At 51.1% G+C, this 16,538-nt stretch overlaps 1 protein-coding gene across 12 annotated transcripts; it reads right to left on the minus strand.

The window, feature by feature from the left end:
* Positions 1 to 2,504: 2,504 nt before the first annotated feature.
* RSAD1 (radical S-adenosyl methionine domain containing 1) lies at positions 2,505 to 15,795 on the minus strand. Of its 12 annotated transcripts, XR_006652986.3 has the most exons (12): positions 15,241 to 15,719; positions 14,699 to 14,832; positions 14,386 to 14,590; positions 11,696 to 12,061; positions 11,430 to 11,493; positions 10,831 to 10,978; positions 10,567 to 10,621; positions 9,763 to 9,866; positions 9,426 to 9,563; positions 6,085 to 6,340; positions 3,646 to 3,771; positions 2,513 to 2,959 (listed from the first exon to the last, which is right to left on the minus strand). XR_006652986.3 is itself a non-coding variant. In XM_024573322.4 (10 exons), exons 1-9 carry the CDS (start codon positions 15,373 to 15,375, stop codon positions 9,446 to 9,448), a joined length of 1,329 nt encoding a protein of 442 aa, XP_024429090.2. In that variant the 5' UTR covers positions 15,376 to 15,719; the 3' UTR covers positions 5,637 to 6,340; positions 9,426 to 9,445. The 12 variants fall into 12 exon arrangements, 10 of the variants coding, with proteins under 10 accessions (XP_024429090.2, XP_024429089.2, XP_045038189.2 ...); XR_006652987.3 differs by lacking the exon at positions 9,763 to 9,866 and having other exon boundaries at positions 2,505 to 2,959; positions 15,241 to 15,786; XM_024573322.4 differs by lacking the exons at positions 2,513 to 2,959; positions 3,646 to 3,771 and having other exon boundaries at positions 5,637 to 6,340.
* Positions 15,796 to 16,538: the final 743 nt, after the last annotated feature.

Consider the following 16,538-nt stretch of genomic DNA (forward strand, 5'->3'; position numbering starts at 1 on the left):
CACCCCAAAAAGAAACCTTGTACTCATTAGGAGCCACTCCCCATCCCCTCTTTCCCCTGCCCCTGGCACACAGTGATCTGCTCCCCTTCTCTATGGACTTGCCTATTCCGGACATTTCGTATGAATGAATGAAATACTATGTGTGGCCTTTCCCGTCTGGTTTCGTTCACTTAGCAAAATGCTCTTAAGGTGCATCCATATAACAAGTATCTGCACTCCATCCCTTTTTACTGCTGAATAATATTTCGCTGTATAACTATATATATCACGTTTTCTTTATCCATTCATCAGTTGGCTATTTGGGTTGTTTCCACTTTGTGACCATCATGAGTAATGCTGATGGGAACATTTGTGAACACGTTTTTAATTCTCTTAGGTATGTACCTGGGAGCGGGTGGCGGGGTCATATGGTAAGTCCATGTCCAGTTCTCTGAGGAGCCGCCAGACTGTTTCCCACAGCATCTGCACCATTTCGCATTTCCACCAGCAATGCATGAGGGTTCCAATTTCTCCACACCCTCACACACTTTTCTCATTTTCCTTTTTTAAAAAAAGTACAAGTATTCCAGTGGGTGTGGAGTAGTTTTGATTTGCATTTTCTTTTTTTTAAGATTTTATTTAATTTTAGAGAGAGAGGAAGGGAAGGAGGAGGGAGAGAAACATCTTGATGTGTGGTTGCCTCTCACATGCCCCCTACTGGGGACCTGGCCCTCAACACAGACTGGGAATCAAACCAGCGACCCCCTGGTTCACAGGCTGGCGCTCAGTCCACTGAGCTGCACCAGCCAGGGCTGATTTGCGTTTTCTTAATGGTTGTAATGATGTTAGCGGTTTCTCACGTGCGTATTGTTTCTCTGTGTATCTTCTTTGGAGGAATGTCTATTCACATCCTTTGCCCATTTAATTGGATTGTTTATCTTTGTTGTGTTGTAGGCATTTGTAATATAAACTGGATATGAAACCCTTATCAGATGCAACATTTGCAAATATTTTCTCCCATTCTGTGGGGTTTCCTTTCACTTTCTTGACAGTGTCCTCTGATGCACAAGTTTTAAATGTTGATGAAATCCAATTTATGTATTTTTATCTGGTTGCTTTAGTTATGTGTGCTAATTTTGTGAACATTCACAACCACCACGAGGTACGCCCCCCCATTTTACAGATAAGGCAACTGAGGCACAGAAATGTCAAGTACCTTGCCTGAGGTCAAGCAGCTAATAGGAGGCAGAGCTGGCTTCTGAACACAAGCACTCACGCTCACAGCCCCTGTGCTCGGTCTGGTGCGCAGGAGTAGACCCTCGAATTGTCGCTGGACCTTCAGACCTTGTTCAGGCACGATTGCCTGCGTGACAGTTTTTATACCTCATTTTGTAGTGTTTATAAGTTAATCTGAAGGGTCAGTGTGGGGTCAGGACCCGGGAGGAGGGACGTTTCCACCGCAACTTCCTCAGTGGTCTCAAGCAGCCCCCACAGCTGAAGCTCTGCCCACTTTGCCCCCATCAGTGCTGACAAGACACTCAGAAAAGGGTTCTGGCCTCTCACTGGGGACTGAATCCCTAGAAAAAAGGTCAGCAAAACAAATGAGGCCTGTGTAAATTGGTCAGGTTCAAGGGCAAGGGTTAAACCCCGGGCTGGGTCAGGGACAATGGGAATGGAGGTAAGGAGGTGTAAGGTCTAGGGAAGGACGAGGAGTAATGAGCAGCAGGAGAGGCCTGATCCGGATGTTTGGGCAAAGGAAAGACACGTGCTGGGAGTGTGTCCCAGGTGTCAGGGGTCTGGGAGGGAGGTGGGGGTGGCTCCTCCCTGCAGAGGTCAGCGCCTGAGGAATGGGGCCATTCCTGTCTGACCTGATGGGGTGAGCGTGGAGCAGTGTGAGGCGTCCCTGGCCGAGGGGCGTGCCCCTGTCTTCAGCTGGAGGCTGTCAGTCTGCCCCGTGGTACACACCCTCCCGGCTACCTGGGACGGGCAAGTTCTACACTGGGCCAGGGGGAATTTTCCAGAAGCCCAGGTTCCCTACCGCCAAGTTTCAGCATCATGGGGAAACGAGTCTCTGTTGTGTCAGGCACCAGGAGTTCCTGTTTGTGACCTGCCTTCTTTAGAGCTGGCATGCCCAGGGCACTGGATATCACAATGGAAACACTAACACACTTGTCAAATGTACAATTTTTGTGCCAAGAACTGCACTAAGGATCTTTCCTTCCTTCCTTCCATCCATCCGTCCATCATCACCAACCTCATAATAACCCTGAGGAAGGCACAGTCCCTGCTTTCATAGGTGAGAAAATGGAGGCTCATAGAGCGAGTGGCTTAACTAAGGTCACCTGGCTAGTGACACTGGCACCCATTCAGGGGCATTACTGTGGCATTGTTGTGGCAGCACCCCAGGCTTTACCCCAAAACTATGACCACCATCCCACCTCACCTCCACCCACAAGGAAGCAGGATGACGGGGCTGCTGCTCAGGCCAGATGTGAAATGTGGGCTGTGACCCGGGAGGAAGGAGTGGGGCGACTGGCTTCAGTGGACACAGAGGCCACGGGCTGCCGCCCTCCTGTCACTTGCTACTCCGAGAGCCCAGCACAGGAAGAACCCTCAGACTGGCTGAGTCCAGAGGCTCTGAGACACGTCTGAGCTCCCTGGAGAGCATCCACAGATGCAGGTTCCCGGACACAGAGACTTGCCGCAGACCTGAGGGGGGATGTCCAGACACCCATGTGATGGAGGCCCTGGTGTTGTGACGCAGAGCCAGGTCTGAGAGCCTGGGGCTGGCCCCACCCCTTCCCTCAACAGCCAAGAGAACTAGATCTCAGAGGAGGGCAGGTGTCCCGCCTGCAGTCACACCGGGAGGGAGCGGTGAGGTGGACATTCGAGCCGGGTGGGCCCGGCTGCCGCCATTAGACTGTGTCTCCTGGGAGAGGAAAGCCAACCAGAAAGGTGACCAAATCTCCAGAGTCTGGAGCTGATAAGAAAAGTCACAAGGCAAAAGATGGAGGAGATATATAAATATTTGAAATTTCTAAAAAACTCACTTCCAAAAAAGTAAAAATCCATTAACGATAAAAAGTATAGCGTGGTGGAAGCAATACTTGCAGCGAATAAGAGGGAGAGTCAATACTTGTAACATCTCTCTCTCTCTCTCTCTCTCCCCCTCTCCCTTTCTCTCCCTCTTCCCATCCATCCATCTATCCAGTCCATTCAAGTTAATTAAGAAGTCTTCAAGGCTTTAATTGGCTAAATAGCGAGCCTAAATGTGCACACGATTATCAGTAAACAAATATTTAATGGAGAATGTTCAATCTGGTTGGTAAACTTTAAAATGTAAATTAAAACAAGGTACCATTTATACATTAGACTTTTTCTAAACTCTACTTTTATATCTGTACCTATGTGTACGTTGCAGAAAAGGACTGGGAAGGATACACACAGGGGCAGAGCTGTCTGATTGCCTCAATATATATTCTCCCCCCTTTTAATTAACCATCCCTTCCACTGTGGGAGTCTGGGGTGGGGGAAAGCAGCAACGTGCTCAGTTTAAAAACTACACTTCCCAGCCTCCCTTTTAGAAAAGGGTGGCCAATGAGAAGCAAGCTGATGTCAAGGGGCAGGGGGACTTTCGAGGAAGCTCTTTAGGTGGGACTGATTTACCTGGGAAAAACCCACTGTTGCCCCGCCAGCCTTTCTCCTTCTTACTGCCTGGAATGCAGACATGATGGTTGGAGCTCCAGGGACCATGTTAGCCCAGAAGGAGACCTTAGAGATGGAAGCTGTAACCTGAGGATGCAGAACACAAAGATGGAAGCCTGGGTTCTTCCTGACCAATGAGCATGGGGCCACCCTGCCAGTCCTAAAATGCTGTGTCCAGACTTCTGTGTGGGACAAATGTACATTTATTTGTTCAAGCTTATGTTACTTTGATTTTATCATATGCAGTTAAGCCTGCACTTAACTGATACCTCAAACCTCTGAGGAAGTGGAACTTTCTACGCTGTGGTATCGCCTGCATGTATTAGCATTACTTTTTATACAATGTATTGGGGTATTATTTATAGAAGCCTCTGATTTGGAGCCCCAGAGAACTCAAGGTGAGTGCCAGCCCCACCACTTCCTAGCTATGTGGCCTGGAGCAGTCATTTTCTCTGAGCCTACTCTGTCCTCTGCAAAATGGGCGTGATAATAATAGAACTTATGTCACCAGGCTGTCGTGGAGCTTAAATGAGCTAATGCAGCTAGCGTTCTCGGTACGTGCCTGGCTCACAGCGAGTGTGAGCGATTATTGTGTGTTCTGCAACATGGGCACGAGTGGAGGCAGAACCAATCGGAGAAGCCCAGGGCATGTTGTTGAATGGAGGAAAAAGAAAACAAAACAGGTTGCAAAACTGGAACATAAGTATGATCCCTTTTGTGAAAAATTATTTTTATTTCTACATCTATATGTATATTTATGCATCAAGAGACGTCTGGAGGGATGGTTATCCAAATGTCAGTGACGGTAATTTCCAGGTAGGGGAATTTTTCTCTTTCCTATATATAGTTGTAAAAGAGAAAAACACATTATAATTCTTGAGCAGGAAAAGAAAAAAAGAAAAACCCTTTGTTAAACAATATTACAAGTCACACCCAGAATTATTAAAGCGTTCATGCCCTTTGACCCAGCTATCTCACTCTCGGGAACCAACCTGAGGAAATGATTCCAATGAAGGAAGACGCTATATCCATAAAAACAGGCACTGCAGCATTATTTATAATAGAGGAAAATGGGGACCCACTTAAGCGACTCACATTAGGGTAATAATCATTACATTATTCACTCATTGGAACACTGCAACAATTTAAATGAGAAAGATGATGGCCATGTAACAACATGGAAAATCGCTTATGGCAGGACGAGAGGCAGAGGGGCAGAACGCAAACAACACCTGTGCCAGGAGCGCTAATGGGCAAAGACCCTGCATGCACTTGGACGAGGGCTGGAAGGGAGCACGAGCAAAGAAAAACAGTTTAATTTGTAGGGGCCACTGATTGTGGGTGATTTGCTTTTCATTTAGAATTCGAATGTTTCCATAATGTTGTTTGTCTAATAGAAAAAAAAAATGGCTTTAAAAATCCCCACAAGGAAAAGAAGGAAGGGGAGCATGGAGAGAAAAATAGAAGAGAGATCTGGGACCCTGCCCGAAGGGGGGTCTGGGTACGAGAGATTCAGAGGCAACACACAGGCAAGTACTCCGAGGCCAGTCTTCTACCTGGTGGCCGCAGAGGTTGCCTCCCTTCCGCTCTCTGACTTGAGTGATCAGATGGGCAAAATAATTGCCAAAGTTAGGGAGGCAGTGTGTTAGCTGCTGACGAAGCTGAGAGTGCTCTTCAGGTTGGAATCATTTGGAAAAATGGATCACGCTTGCTATTGACAACAGTTTTAGAGAAATGAGAACACTAGCAAACTAGCAAGAGGGTGAGCTACTTCCTGCAGGGCAGTTTGGTATTGTGTACCGACCCCAAGGGAGGTGTGTCCTGGGCCAGCAGCCCCACTTCCGGGGATGTACCCTAAACCTAAGGAAGCGATTGAGCCAGTGCATAAAAATATTTACATACGATGCTCATCACAGAGTTTGTAAAAATAAAAAATTAAACCGTCAGTTTCACCAAAAAAGGAATTGGTAAATTTTGGCATAACCATGCCGTGGTACCTTATGAAGCTACACTAAAAAAAATGGTATGTAGGTGGGGGGAGGGGCGTGTAAGGGAACTGAAAGGTACTGTAAAAAAGAAATTACAATGAAAAAAGATTAAGAAATAAAATAAAAAATAGGATGTAGCTATAACTTTGACATGAAAGGACGCCCACCACATATTAGCTAGAACAAGAAGGCCCCAAAGAAAGAGGCATATTAACCTCATTTTTATGAGACTGTACAGCTAAATATGTTCATTTGCACATAAGAATGTTTGCTCATACACCAGAATCTTAACGGTGATTAATCTTTGAATGGTGGGATTACAAATTGTATCAGTCAGTTTAGTCTGTTATGCTGCAGCAATAAAGAACCCCCAAAATCTACTGGTTTACAAGAGTGAATGTGAATTTCTCACCCCTGCTCGAGGCACTGTGGTCCACTGCCCCTCTGCTCCTCTGGTCCCCGCCTTCTCTCCTCGAGTAAATCTTTACTTGAGGACCCAGGCCTACGACACAGTCTCTGTCTGAACATCGTGGTCTCTGCCTCGGAGAGAAAAGCCGGTGGACCCCCTACTGGCTCTTACAGTCAGTGCAGGCGAGTGAGTCTCTTGGTCCTTCCCAGATTCAGCGAGGCAGGGATAGACAGTCCCCCACAGGCTCTCGGGACGGGCCCTGGAGGAAGGGTCGTAAGCATTTTGAACGATAATACAATCTACTACATAAGTCGTCCTTGTCTTAGTCCGTTCGGGCTGCTGTAACAAAAATACCATAGACTGGGTGGATTAAACAGCAAACATTTATTTCTCACAGTTCTAGAGGCTAGGAAGTACAAGAGCAAGGTGCCGACAGATTCAGTGTCTTCCCTATGTGCCCTCCCATGAGGTGAGGGAGCTCTCTGAGGTCTTTTTACCAAGGGCGCTAATGCCATTCATGAAGGCTCCGTCCTCATGGCCTAATCACTGGCCAAAGCTCCTCCTCCCAGTATATCAGCTTGGGGGTGAGGTTTCCACGCAGGAATTCTGGGGAGCACAAACATTCAGTCTACAGAAATTTGATTATTTAAGTCCTTCTCTTTGCAGAATGCAGTTCTGTCCCAGGAAGTGGATGGTCTCACAGAGATGGGACACGCGGGCTCCCATTGTTCAAGCCTCTTCAGGAGAGAAAACACAGGCACTGAGTCTGAGCTACCCAGCACCAGGCAGAAATGGCAGCTTCAGGCTTGAGGCACATGGGCCAGAGAGAGGTGAGGATTTCGCCTGATTTTAGAGACAGGTCAAGTCAAGCTGAACCCACAGTAAGTATAATGATGTAACAGAAACTTCCGGATGCCCAGAACTTGAGGCAAGTTAGAGAGCCTTCTTGAATCTAAAATGAAAATTACAATAGCCACCCTGCCTCCTGCACATTACTTGGCGGGCGGTGGCAGGGGTGGGGGGGAGCTCAATCTTGGCTCTAAAATTGTTAGTGCTCTTGCAGGAGGAAGGTTTGGTCCTTCAAGCTGTGACCACACACTCAACATATTACATTTTACCAACTCCTCTCATCACCGGAGTAGCTTGATTCCCCCCTTTTAATTGTGTTCCTGAGTTCTTTAGTAGGGCAGGTGAAAAATGGCAATTGAAGTCTCAACACAGGGCATCCGTTTGAAGGATGAGCTATGGAAGAAGGCCTGGATGCAGAGGGAAGTAGCTATGTAGCTCTGTCCCCCTTGTCCCTCCTGACCCCAGCCTCTCAGGGTGGAAGGCAGACAATGATTAGAGCCATTTATGAAGCCTTTAAAAATTAGATTCCTGGGCCCTGATGGGTGTGGCTCAGTTTGGGGGCATTGTCTTGCAAAGCAAAAGGTCACCAGTTCGATTCCAGGTCAGGGCACATGCCTGGGTTGTGGGTTTGGTCCCCAGTAGGGGTGTGTATGAGAAGCAACCATCTGATGTTTCTCGCTCATATTGACCATTCTCTCCCTCTTTTTCTCCCTCCCTTCCCCTCTCTCTCAAAGCAAATAAATAAAATCTTTAAAAAAAAAATTAGATTCCTGGGCTCCACCTCCAGGAGGTTCTGATTCACCTGCAGAGAGTGGGACCAGGCTGTCACAGAAGCTGGTTCGTGCCACCCCCACCTGGCCCTGGCTCCAGGCCAGGCAGTCAGCCTAGGCCTAGTGAGCAGGGAGCCTGGGTGTCTCAGGTGGCATGAGCCCTGGCCGCTGGGAGAAACCTGAGCGGGCCCAGGTTATCTGATGGCGCACTTGCTCCGGCCCTGTGCTCACTTCTTGAATATCAAGATGAGGGGAAGGCTTGGGGACAGGCTGCCCTGGGCAGCACAGGCCACCCTGCCAGCTGCCCCAGGGCCAGAGGAGGTTGTAAGGAAAACGTATTCCTCCTTTCAGCTCCCAGCCCCTCAGGACCAGACGTGTTGCAGCCTTCCACAGTCCGCATGCCCATCCTTACTGATAACCCTGAAATCTATCTCTTTACACATCTGTCAGCGTGGCGGTGAGTTCCTCGAGGGCAGGGACAGGTCTTGTTCCCCTGTGCGCGCCCAGCACAGTGCCTGGCACACCAGCAGTGCCTGCTGAATATTTCATGAATAAATGAGAGGTAGTAACACTTACTACGTTACCTTGGGTCACAGAAGGACTGATATTCACACCCGCTAGGCACACGGGAAATGCACGTGCTCACTTCGAAGGGGCGGGGAACACCATCCGTAGTGGCCCAGCCAGAGGCTGAGCCGAGCGTGCCCCGATTTGCAGATGTACTAAGTTACTTTTGGTGTCAGGGTACCCTTAGACAGGAAAAGTTATGGAGCCTCTCCACAGGAAAACGGCTCTCTCTCACATATGCACACACCCTGCACACAATTTCTAGGTTAAGAGCGTCAGCCCTTCAAAAAGGGAAAGCCCTTTTGATGTGGATGAATGCCAATTAATGAACGTAGCCAGAGTGACAGAGTCAGAAACCAACATTTGCAACCCTCGATCTCATCATTGATTTAGACAAGGATTACTGATAGATGCTAAAATCATTGGGGAAGTAATTGTCAGGGAACAAGAAGACATCTCTGCCTAAACTAAGCTTCTTACCCCAAATCAGGATTCCACACTCCATAAAGGAGCCCGGACAAAGGAGAGGACCATAGTTAAGCCCGGACAGGCTCCAGACCATCTTATTAGGCTTTTCAATAAAACCAGGTGACGGTTGCTGCAAGTGAAAGGCCAGGGGAGAATTACCAGGCCGTGGGTCCTTTCTGAATCCTTCTCCCCTCTCCTTTTCCTGCTTGCCCCGCCCCCTACCTTCACTCTCTCCAAGGAAAGGCTGCAGGGAGAGGGGACTGAGGGAGGAGACCCTGGAGGATCTGTGAGGCTCCTCACACCCAGACAGATCCTGGTTGCCACTGGAGAAGACACAAGGCTTGCTCTGACCTCCCACTGTTCTCAGAGTCCAGCAGGCCGCTGTGCTGGACACACACGGGCCCGCCAGTATACCTCAGCCCCTTCTGGAAGCCTGAGAGCTCCACTCCTCAGAGCCTCTTGCCAGCCAGGATTGGCTTTAAGGCCACTAGTGAGAGGCACCTGCAGAAACCACCACTCCTTCTCTGGCAGTGGAGGGCGCACCTGCTGCCAGTTCCCAGACCAGAAAGGCCCTCCCACCCACCTCACTGTGGGTGGTCCCCTGAGGAAGCCAGGCCCCAGCAATGACCAGAACTGAGATAGCGCCCACCAGAGGAGATGTCTGAAGTGTCAGCTCAGCCCCAAGCCCACCTGGGATGCAGGGACATCTGTCATCCTCCTGGCACAGGGGAGGGAGTTTTCTGCTGCCAGGCCTCTTGGAGTCGAGGTAGAAGGGTCAGCAGCAGAGAGTCCAGCACAGCCAGGCCTTCCCAGGAACACCGAAGACCCCTGGAAAACCAAGAGGCCTGCACGTGTGACTGCCTCGTCTTACCAATTTCAACGCCTACCGTCTGCCAGTGCCACCAGCACCCGCGGGCCCCTCCTCATCAGTCTTTCTCACTTCTCCCAGGTGTGTGATCTGTAGTCAGGGCTTCCTGGGACTCCTAACCACCCCCCTCCTCAGCCCCCACCTCCACCGCCAACACACCTGCGATCCAGCAGCAACAGGCCCTGCTCCAGCAGCGTGTCCACCTCCTTGCTTGCTCCAAACACGTCCCACAGGGTCAGCTGGGGCTCAAACTGCTGCCAGTGCTGGGGCAACCAGGAGGGTCAGGGACCACAGGGTAGGTGGCTGGAGGGGCGACTCTGGGCCATGTGTCCGGGGGTATGGTGGGGGGTGAGGAAGGGTCCAGTTCAGGGATCTCAATCAACTGACTCTCACACACACCGGGCCCAGGCCCACAGATCAGCAGGGACGTGGGCACCTTCACTCCACGTTCAGGCCGAAACCCAGCTCCCAGCCAAGCCAGGACTCCCTTGGTTCCTTCCCACCACCACCCCCGCTGCTCAGCATGTGGTCAGGGCTTTATAGCCTCGACTTCACCCAGGGCAGCTCTAAGTTTGACTGATTATCTGCTGCACTGCCTATCTGAGCTCTCAGTGCTATTTAAAAACCTTTGAAAACCCTTAATCCAGCCTCTTCCCCCACGTAGCCGAGAAACCTGAAGTCCAGACAGGTGAAAGGGTGTGTGCCCAAGGTTGCAGTAGAAGGGGACTAGACCCTGGGTCTCTGTAGCCCTAGTCTAGGATTCTCACCATTGTACCACACTGCCCATTGATTCTGCCCATCAGGCCTTGGCTGGACTAAAGCCCACCCTCCAGCTGCCATCCCCAGAGGAATAGGAGGGGAAGGGTGTGTGTGTGTGCGCGCACGTGTGTAAAGAGAGAGAGAGAGAAATGATTATGCACAGCTTAGGAGGAAGCAGTGTGCCAGAGCCCCTGGACCCCTTACCTGGTGAGTGATCCCCACGTCTGTGCGTAGCCCCATTGCCAAAACTTCCTCCAGCCTGAAAGGAAAACCACCACGGGATCTTGGAGAAGAGACCTGTGCTTCTCCCAGTCTTCCAGCCCTATGCTGGGATGTGTGTATGGGGGGCGTGGGAGGGTCATGCAGTACGGGGCACGGCAAGGCAAGAAATAAAAAGGTGCGTGTGGAGGTGGTTCTGGGGGCGTGGGGCAACACCGGGGGAAGAGTCCTGTGCCCTCAGATGCTCACAGCTCCAGGTTGCCCAGGGGGGAGCGCTTCCGGGTCCCGTGGCCAAACAGCATCACCTCCTTCATCCAGCTGTCAGGCTCCAGGGTCTGGATCCTCGCCTCCCGAGCAAGGCCCCCGGCCCCCTGGGGTATAAACCGCCCATGGGCCCCTGGTGACATCAACGACCACACCCACTTCAATATCAGCTAATGCTGCATGCCTGTCGGATGGTAGGCCAGTGGTTCTCAAGGGTGATCCCTGGGCCAACAGCATCTCATATACTAGAAACACGAATTCTTGGGCCCTGCTCCCACCCTGCACAATCGGAAATTCTGGAGCGGATCTGGGTTCTGACAAGCACTCCTGGTAATTCTGACGTGTGCTAAAGGCTGAGAACCAGTGCCAGCCAGCCATCACCAAGCACCTCAAAATACACACTCAGTGGCTTTAAGGCGTCTGTCTGTCTTTCTGTCTTTCTCTCTCTCTCTCTCTCTCTTTTGTCACACTTTAATTATGAGGAAAGAGAGGCATGGAAAGATTAATAAGTGGCTCAAGATCACACAGCCATGACATTCCACTCCTGAGTCACTCATCCCTTCTATAGTTCACAGGGGACTCACCAGGCCCAACGCCAATGTACTGACCACACTGCCAGTAAGTCCAATTGTGGGTACTAAGCGCCCCCTGTGGGGAGGGAGGGAATAGTCAGCGCAGAGCAAAGCTGGCAGCCCAGTTGCTGCTCAGGTAAGGGGTTCCTGGTTAGAATGTCCCCCGACCTCAGGGTTCAAAGCACCCACCAGAGACCCTTCTCCCCACGGGACCACTTTCCCAGGTCACACCTTAGCCTGTCCACTCCCCACCTTCAGCCACCGGCCCCAGGACTTACATTCCGGGCGAAGTTGGAGACCTCATACTGGCGGAAGCCAGCCTCCCGAAGAACTGCCCGTCCCTCCTGGTACATCTCAGCAGCGAGCTCGGGGTCTGGGGCAGGAAGGGCACCCTTCTGCACCTGGGTAAAGAGGGCAGTGCCCCGCTCCAAGGACAGCTGGTAGAGGGAGATGTGGTCGTCACAGTGGTGCAGCAGGTCCTCCAGCTGCCTGAGCCACGGCCCCACCTGCTGTGCCGGCAGCCCCAGCATCAGGTCCACAGACACACGCCCGGGGAACAGGCACCGGGCCTCTGCCAGTGTCCGCAGAGCATCGCTGGCCGAGTGCGTCCGCCCCAGCACCTGGAGCTCAGTGTCATCCAGGGACTGCAGAGAGAGGGCCCGGGGTAAGCGCACAGGTCAGCTCAGGGGGAAACAGAAACACCTGACTGACCTGTCAGGAGAAAATGCAGATACAGGTGAAAATGCGGAGCATGGCAGGCAGCTGGAAGGTGGAAGGTCAAGCCAATACGAAGGGTATACCACTCACCAAAGGGCCACTACGTGCCAAGCATTTTTTGCAATGCCCAATTCATCCGCATAACCCTCCAACATTCATGCCATTTTACAGATGAGAACACTGACTTTCAGAGATGTTATGTAACTTACCCAAAGGCATACAGTGGCAAAGGCAGACCTGGAATTTAGTACTGTCTGGCCCCAAAGCCAAAGTCTTTTTTAATTTTTCTTTTTATTTTGAAATATTTCAAATCTATAGAAAATTTGAAAAAATATTTCAATAAACATCTTCATCCAGATTCACCAACTAACATTTGCCACATTTGCTTTGTCTCTCTATGAATACACACATGTATGAATTAGTATGCTGTTGAATCATACATCATACTAATAGTTGTAGAGACCACACGGTCCAAAAGAGCTTTCCGCAATGATGGAAATGTCCTACTTCCGCACTGTCCAATACAACAGGCATTGACCACATGGGGCTACTTCAATTTTAAGGTGATTAAATTTAAATAATCACCTTCCAAGAGTTTACTGGCATGTGGTCAGTGCAGATATAGACCATTTTAGTAGAATGTGATAGCAACTGGCCACATTTGCAAACTGGATATTTAAATTTTTTTTAAAGATTTATTTATTTTTAGAGAGGGGAAAGGAGGGAGAAATAGACGGAAAGAAACATCAGTGTGTGGTTGCCTCTCACACGCCCCCTCCTGGGGACCTGGCCCACACTCCAGGCATGTGCCCTAGACTCAGAATCGACCCGGGACCCTTTGGTTCACAGGCCAGCACTTAATCCACTGAGCCACACCAGCCAGGGCTGATTGTTTAAATTTAATGAACTTAAATAGTGTACCTTTTCACCCCTAAATACTTAAGTGTGCACTTCCTAACAACGAGGACATTCTCTTACATAACCACAGTCCAATTACAGAGTTCAGGAAAGGTAACATTGGTCCAATGCCATTATCTAATACACAGTCATATCCAAATTTGGTCAGCTGTGCCGACAATGTCTACTGTAGGCATTTCCTCTCCCCGCCCCACTCCAGGATCCAACCGGGGGTCAGGTCACCCATCGCACTGAGTTGTCATCGTCTCTCCAGTCCCCTTCAGTCTAGGTCCTCAGCCTTTGTGTTTCAAGACATTGGCATTTTCGAGGAATAAAGGACAGATGTTTTTCAAAATGTCTCTTAATGAAGAAATTCTAGAGATCAGCAGATCTCTAGACACATCATCGTCTTCACAGTTAACAAATGGTTAGTGTATACTGTACACTAAAGATTCATTAAGAGGTTAGATCAGTCTCATGTTACCTGTTCTTACCACACACACGAAAAGTCTCTACAGTTAGGTTTGCCTGAGGTTTCCTCACAACCAGATTCAAGGAATGTATGCACTTGGGGCCAGACTATCTCAGAAAGGATGGGTCCCTTTCCGGATGTCCCGCCGGGACCGGGCTCTGGCCCCAGATTCTATGGTCAGCGGTGCATGTATTAGCAGTGGGGAGAGCAATACTGGACATGAAAACACAAGGTGTCGGCCCGAGGGGAATATATTTCTGTCCACTGAAAAACCTTTAATGGCTTCCCTGTCACCACCAGGTGAAACCCAAACTCCCTAGTAGGGTGCTGAAGGCTTCCTTATCTCCATCCTCTTTAGTCATAAGGAATGACTCACAGCTCCCCCAAAACATGCAAGCCTCTTCCATATCCTGTGTCTTTTCCTCCCACACCCTCTTCCCTGGTGAACTCGCCTCCTCATTCAAACATCACCTCTCCAGGAAGGTTTCCATGATGTCATCAGACTGAGATGCCCTTCAGTCTGTACTCTGAGGGCCTTTTGTGGACACCCCCTATACCATGCTGCAATGACCTGACTACATGTTCGCCTCCTCCTTTATCTCCGATCTTGGAACAAATCTTTTTTGAGCATGTGCTATGTGCCGGGCACTATAGTGGGTGCTTGGAATTCTGTGATGAACAAAAAGGCATGCATGACCCCAGCCTCCCAGAGCTTGTGGTCTAGCACAGAAGCAATCACGTAGTTACAAAAGTGTCACCAGAAACTTTTCAGTACCTACTAGGCCCTGGCACCCAGAAGGAGCTCAATAAATGAATGTGACCAGAGGAGAGAGAGCACGGAAGGGCTAGGTGCCCTGGGATGGGGTGGATAAGATCGGTTACCTGGAGGCCAATGGACAACCTGTTGACTCCTGCTGCCCCAAATGCTGCCAGCCTAGACGCTGGGGCAGAAGTGGGGTTGGCTTCCAACGTGACTTCAGAGTCTGCAGGCAGGTGAGTTGCCTGGGCCACTGCCTCTAGGACAGCAGCCACAGTGTGGGGACTGGCCAGACTGGGAGTGCCCCCACCAAAGAACACAGACTCCACCCTGGGTAAAGAAGATGGAGAGGATGAGACCTGGGCGAGCCCTCCCGGATGCGTGCAGCACCTGTCCCATCCACCCCCTCCAAGTCCTGCCTCTGGCCCCCATACCCACCGATGCACCCCGCTGAGCCGCAGCAGCGTCTGAGCCTCAGTCACCAGGCAGCTCCGCACAGCTGCCTCCTCCACGCCGCGGGGGATGTACTTATTGAAGTTGCAGTAACTGCAGCGCTTCTCGCAGTAGGGCCACTGGGGGCAAAGGGTATTGAAGGGGGCGAGAGGTGACTCCGGACTGTCCTGGGTTCACATTCAGGGTGCAGTCGCACACATTCCCATCCCCATTCCAGGTTTGTCAACAGTGCCTACGTCATCTGAGCCATACAAGCCCCCAAGGCATGTCGGACTGGTATTATTATGCCCACTTCGATAATATTATACTGAGCTCTGAAGGGATATCACATGGTTAAGGGTCACTGAGCTGGTGAGCACCAGAAACTTCGAGTCCCTGGACCCAGACATTTCCCTGCCAGGGCACCAGGTTCCATCCAAGGCCTCGCCTGGGAGACAGGGGAAGTCGGCAGGTGGCAAGTCACTAGGTAGGTTCCGGCCGGCGCCGCCGCCGCGCCCCCGAAGCTCAGCCACCTCCTTCCCACTCACGTGGACGTAAAGCGCCGCGCGCTGGTTCTGAGTCACAGGACTCAGCGATCTTCCTGCGCCCTCCGTGCGGCGCCGCCTCCGCGCCACTTTGGCCGCAGCCGCCCAGGCCCCAGCCCGGGCCCCGGGAAGCGTCATGGTGCACACTGCGGCGAGACAGCCTGTGCACGAGGCAGGATCCGAGCCCGAGACGTGTCCAGGGTGCACAGTGTGCGCAGAGCCGAGCAGGTTGGGCCGACCCAGCGGAAGGAAGAGGGTCTGCGTGAACGAGCGCCGCTTCGGAAGACTCGCCTGGAGGACCCGGGGCCTTGGGTCTGTGGCGCCACCTGCCGGGCACCTCTGTGCCTGCAGTCATCCGTACTTTCAGGTTGGGGGGTGAGGGGCGCGCCTTTGGCACCTTGTCTTGGGGCGAGTTCCCTGACCCATCTAAGAACTCTTAGTTCGTTCAGTGAATTCCTTCACGTTTTATGTGCCTGGCAGAGAGCTGGGCGCTGGGAACAGCAGAGGCATAAGACCAGGTCACAATACAAGTGCATAAGATAGGAAAAGCAATCCAAGAAGAGACAACAGGCAACATATATTAATTCAGCACCTGCTGGATACCAAGGCAGCCTGCTCTGTCCTTTGGGGCGGTATGTTACAAGGGTCTCGGAGTCAGTATGGGAGCAGAGGATCCTTGGGCTGGATGTTGGAGGGGCAGAAACTCCCAGGGGAAGCCACTCGGCCAGGAGGTTAGGCTGTCATCTCCTGGGTCAGGCCTCCCCCATGTCTATACTCGCTGGTGGGAGAGTCAGGGATGGTAACTGTGGGAGAAACAGAGTTCAGGTGGAGGGCTGGGAAAACAGGCCCCTGAACTGTCCCATGAAGTTGAAAGATCACGGGCTTTTGGAGTCAGACAACTAGGTTCTAATTCCGGCTGCGTGTCCTTCAGCAAGACACCCAGCCGCCCTGAGTTTCTGCGTCATTTGTGAAGCGGGGCTAATGTCTACTTGACAGGGTTGTTGGGAAGATTTCAAGAAAGTGCCTGACCCTCGGAGTATCCTACACTTACGTTCGTTTTCTAAAAAGCAAAGAGTCTGACCGCTGTGGCTCAGTGGGTTGGGCATGGTCCCGTTCAGCAAACTAAGGTGGCTGATTGATGCGACCCAGTCAGGGCACAAGCCTGGGTTGTGTGCCAGGCCCCCACTAGGGGGCGTGCAAGAGGTAACCAACTGATGTTTCTCCTGCACAAAGGGAGCAGACACCTACGAGTGAAGATTGCAAGCAGGAAGAACTGTTTTTATTTCTTGGGTCAAGTTATA

Source organism: Desmodus rotundus, chromosome 9, assembly GCF_022682495.2.
Source record: "Desmodus rotundus isolate HL8 chromosome 9, HLdesRot8A.1, whole genome shotgun sequence".
NCBI lineage: Eukaryota > Metazoa > Chordata > Mammalia > Chiroptera > Phyllostomidae > Desmodus > Desmodus rotundus.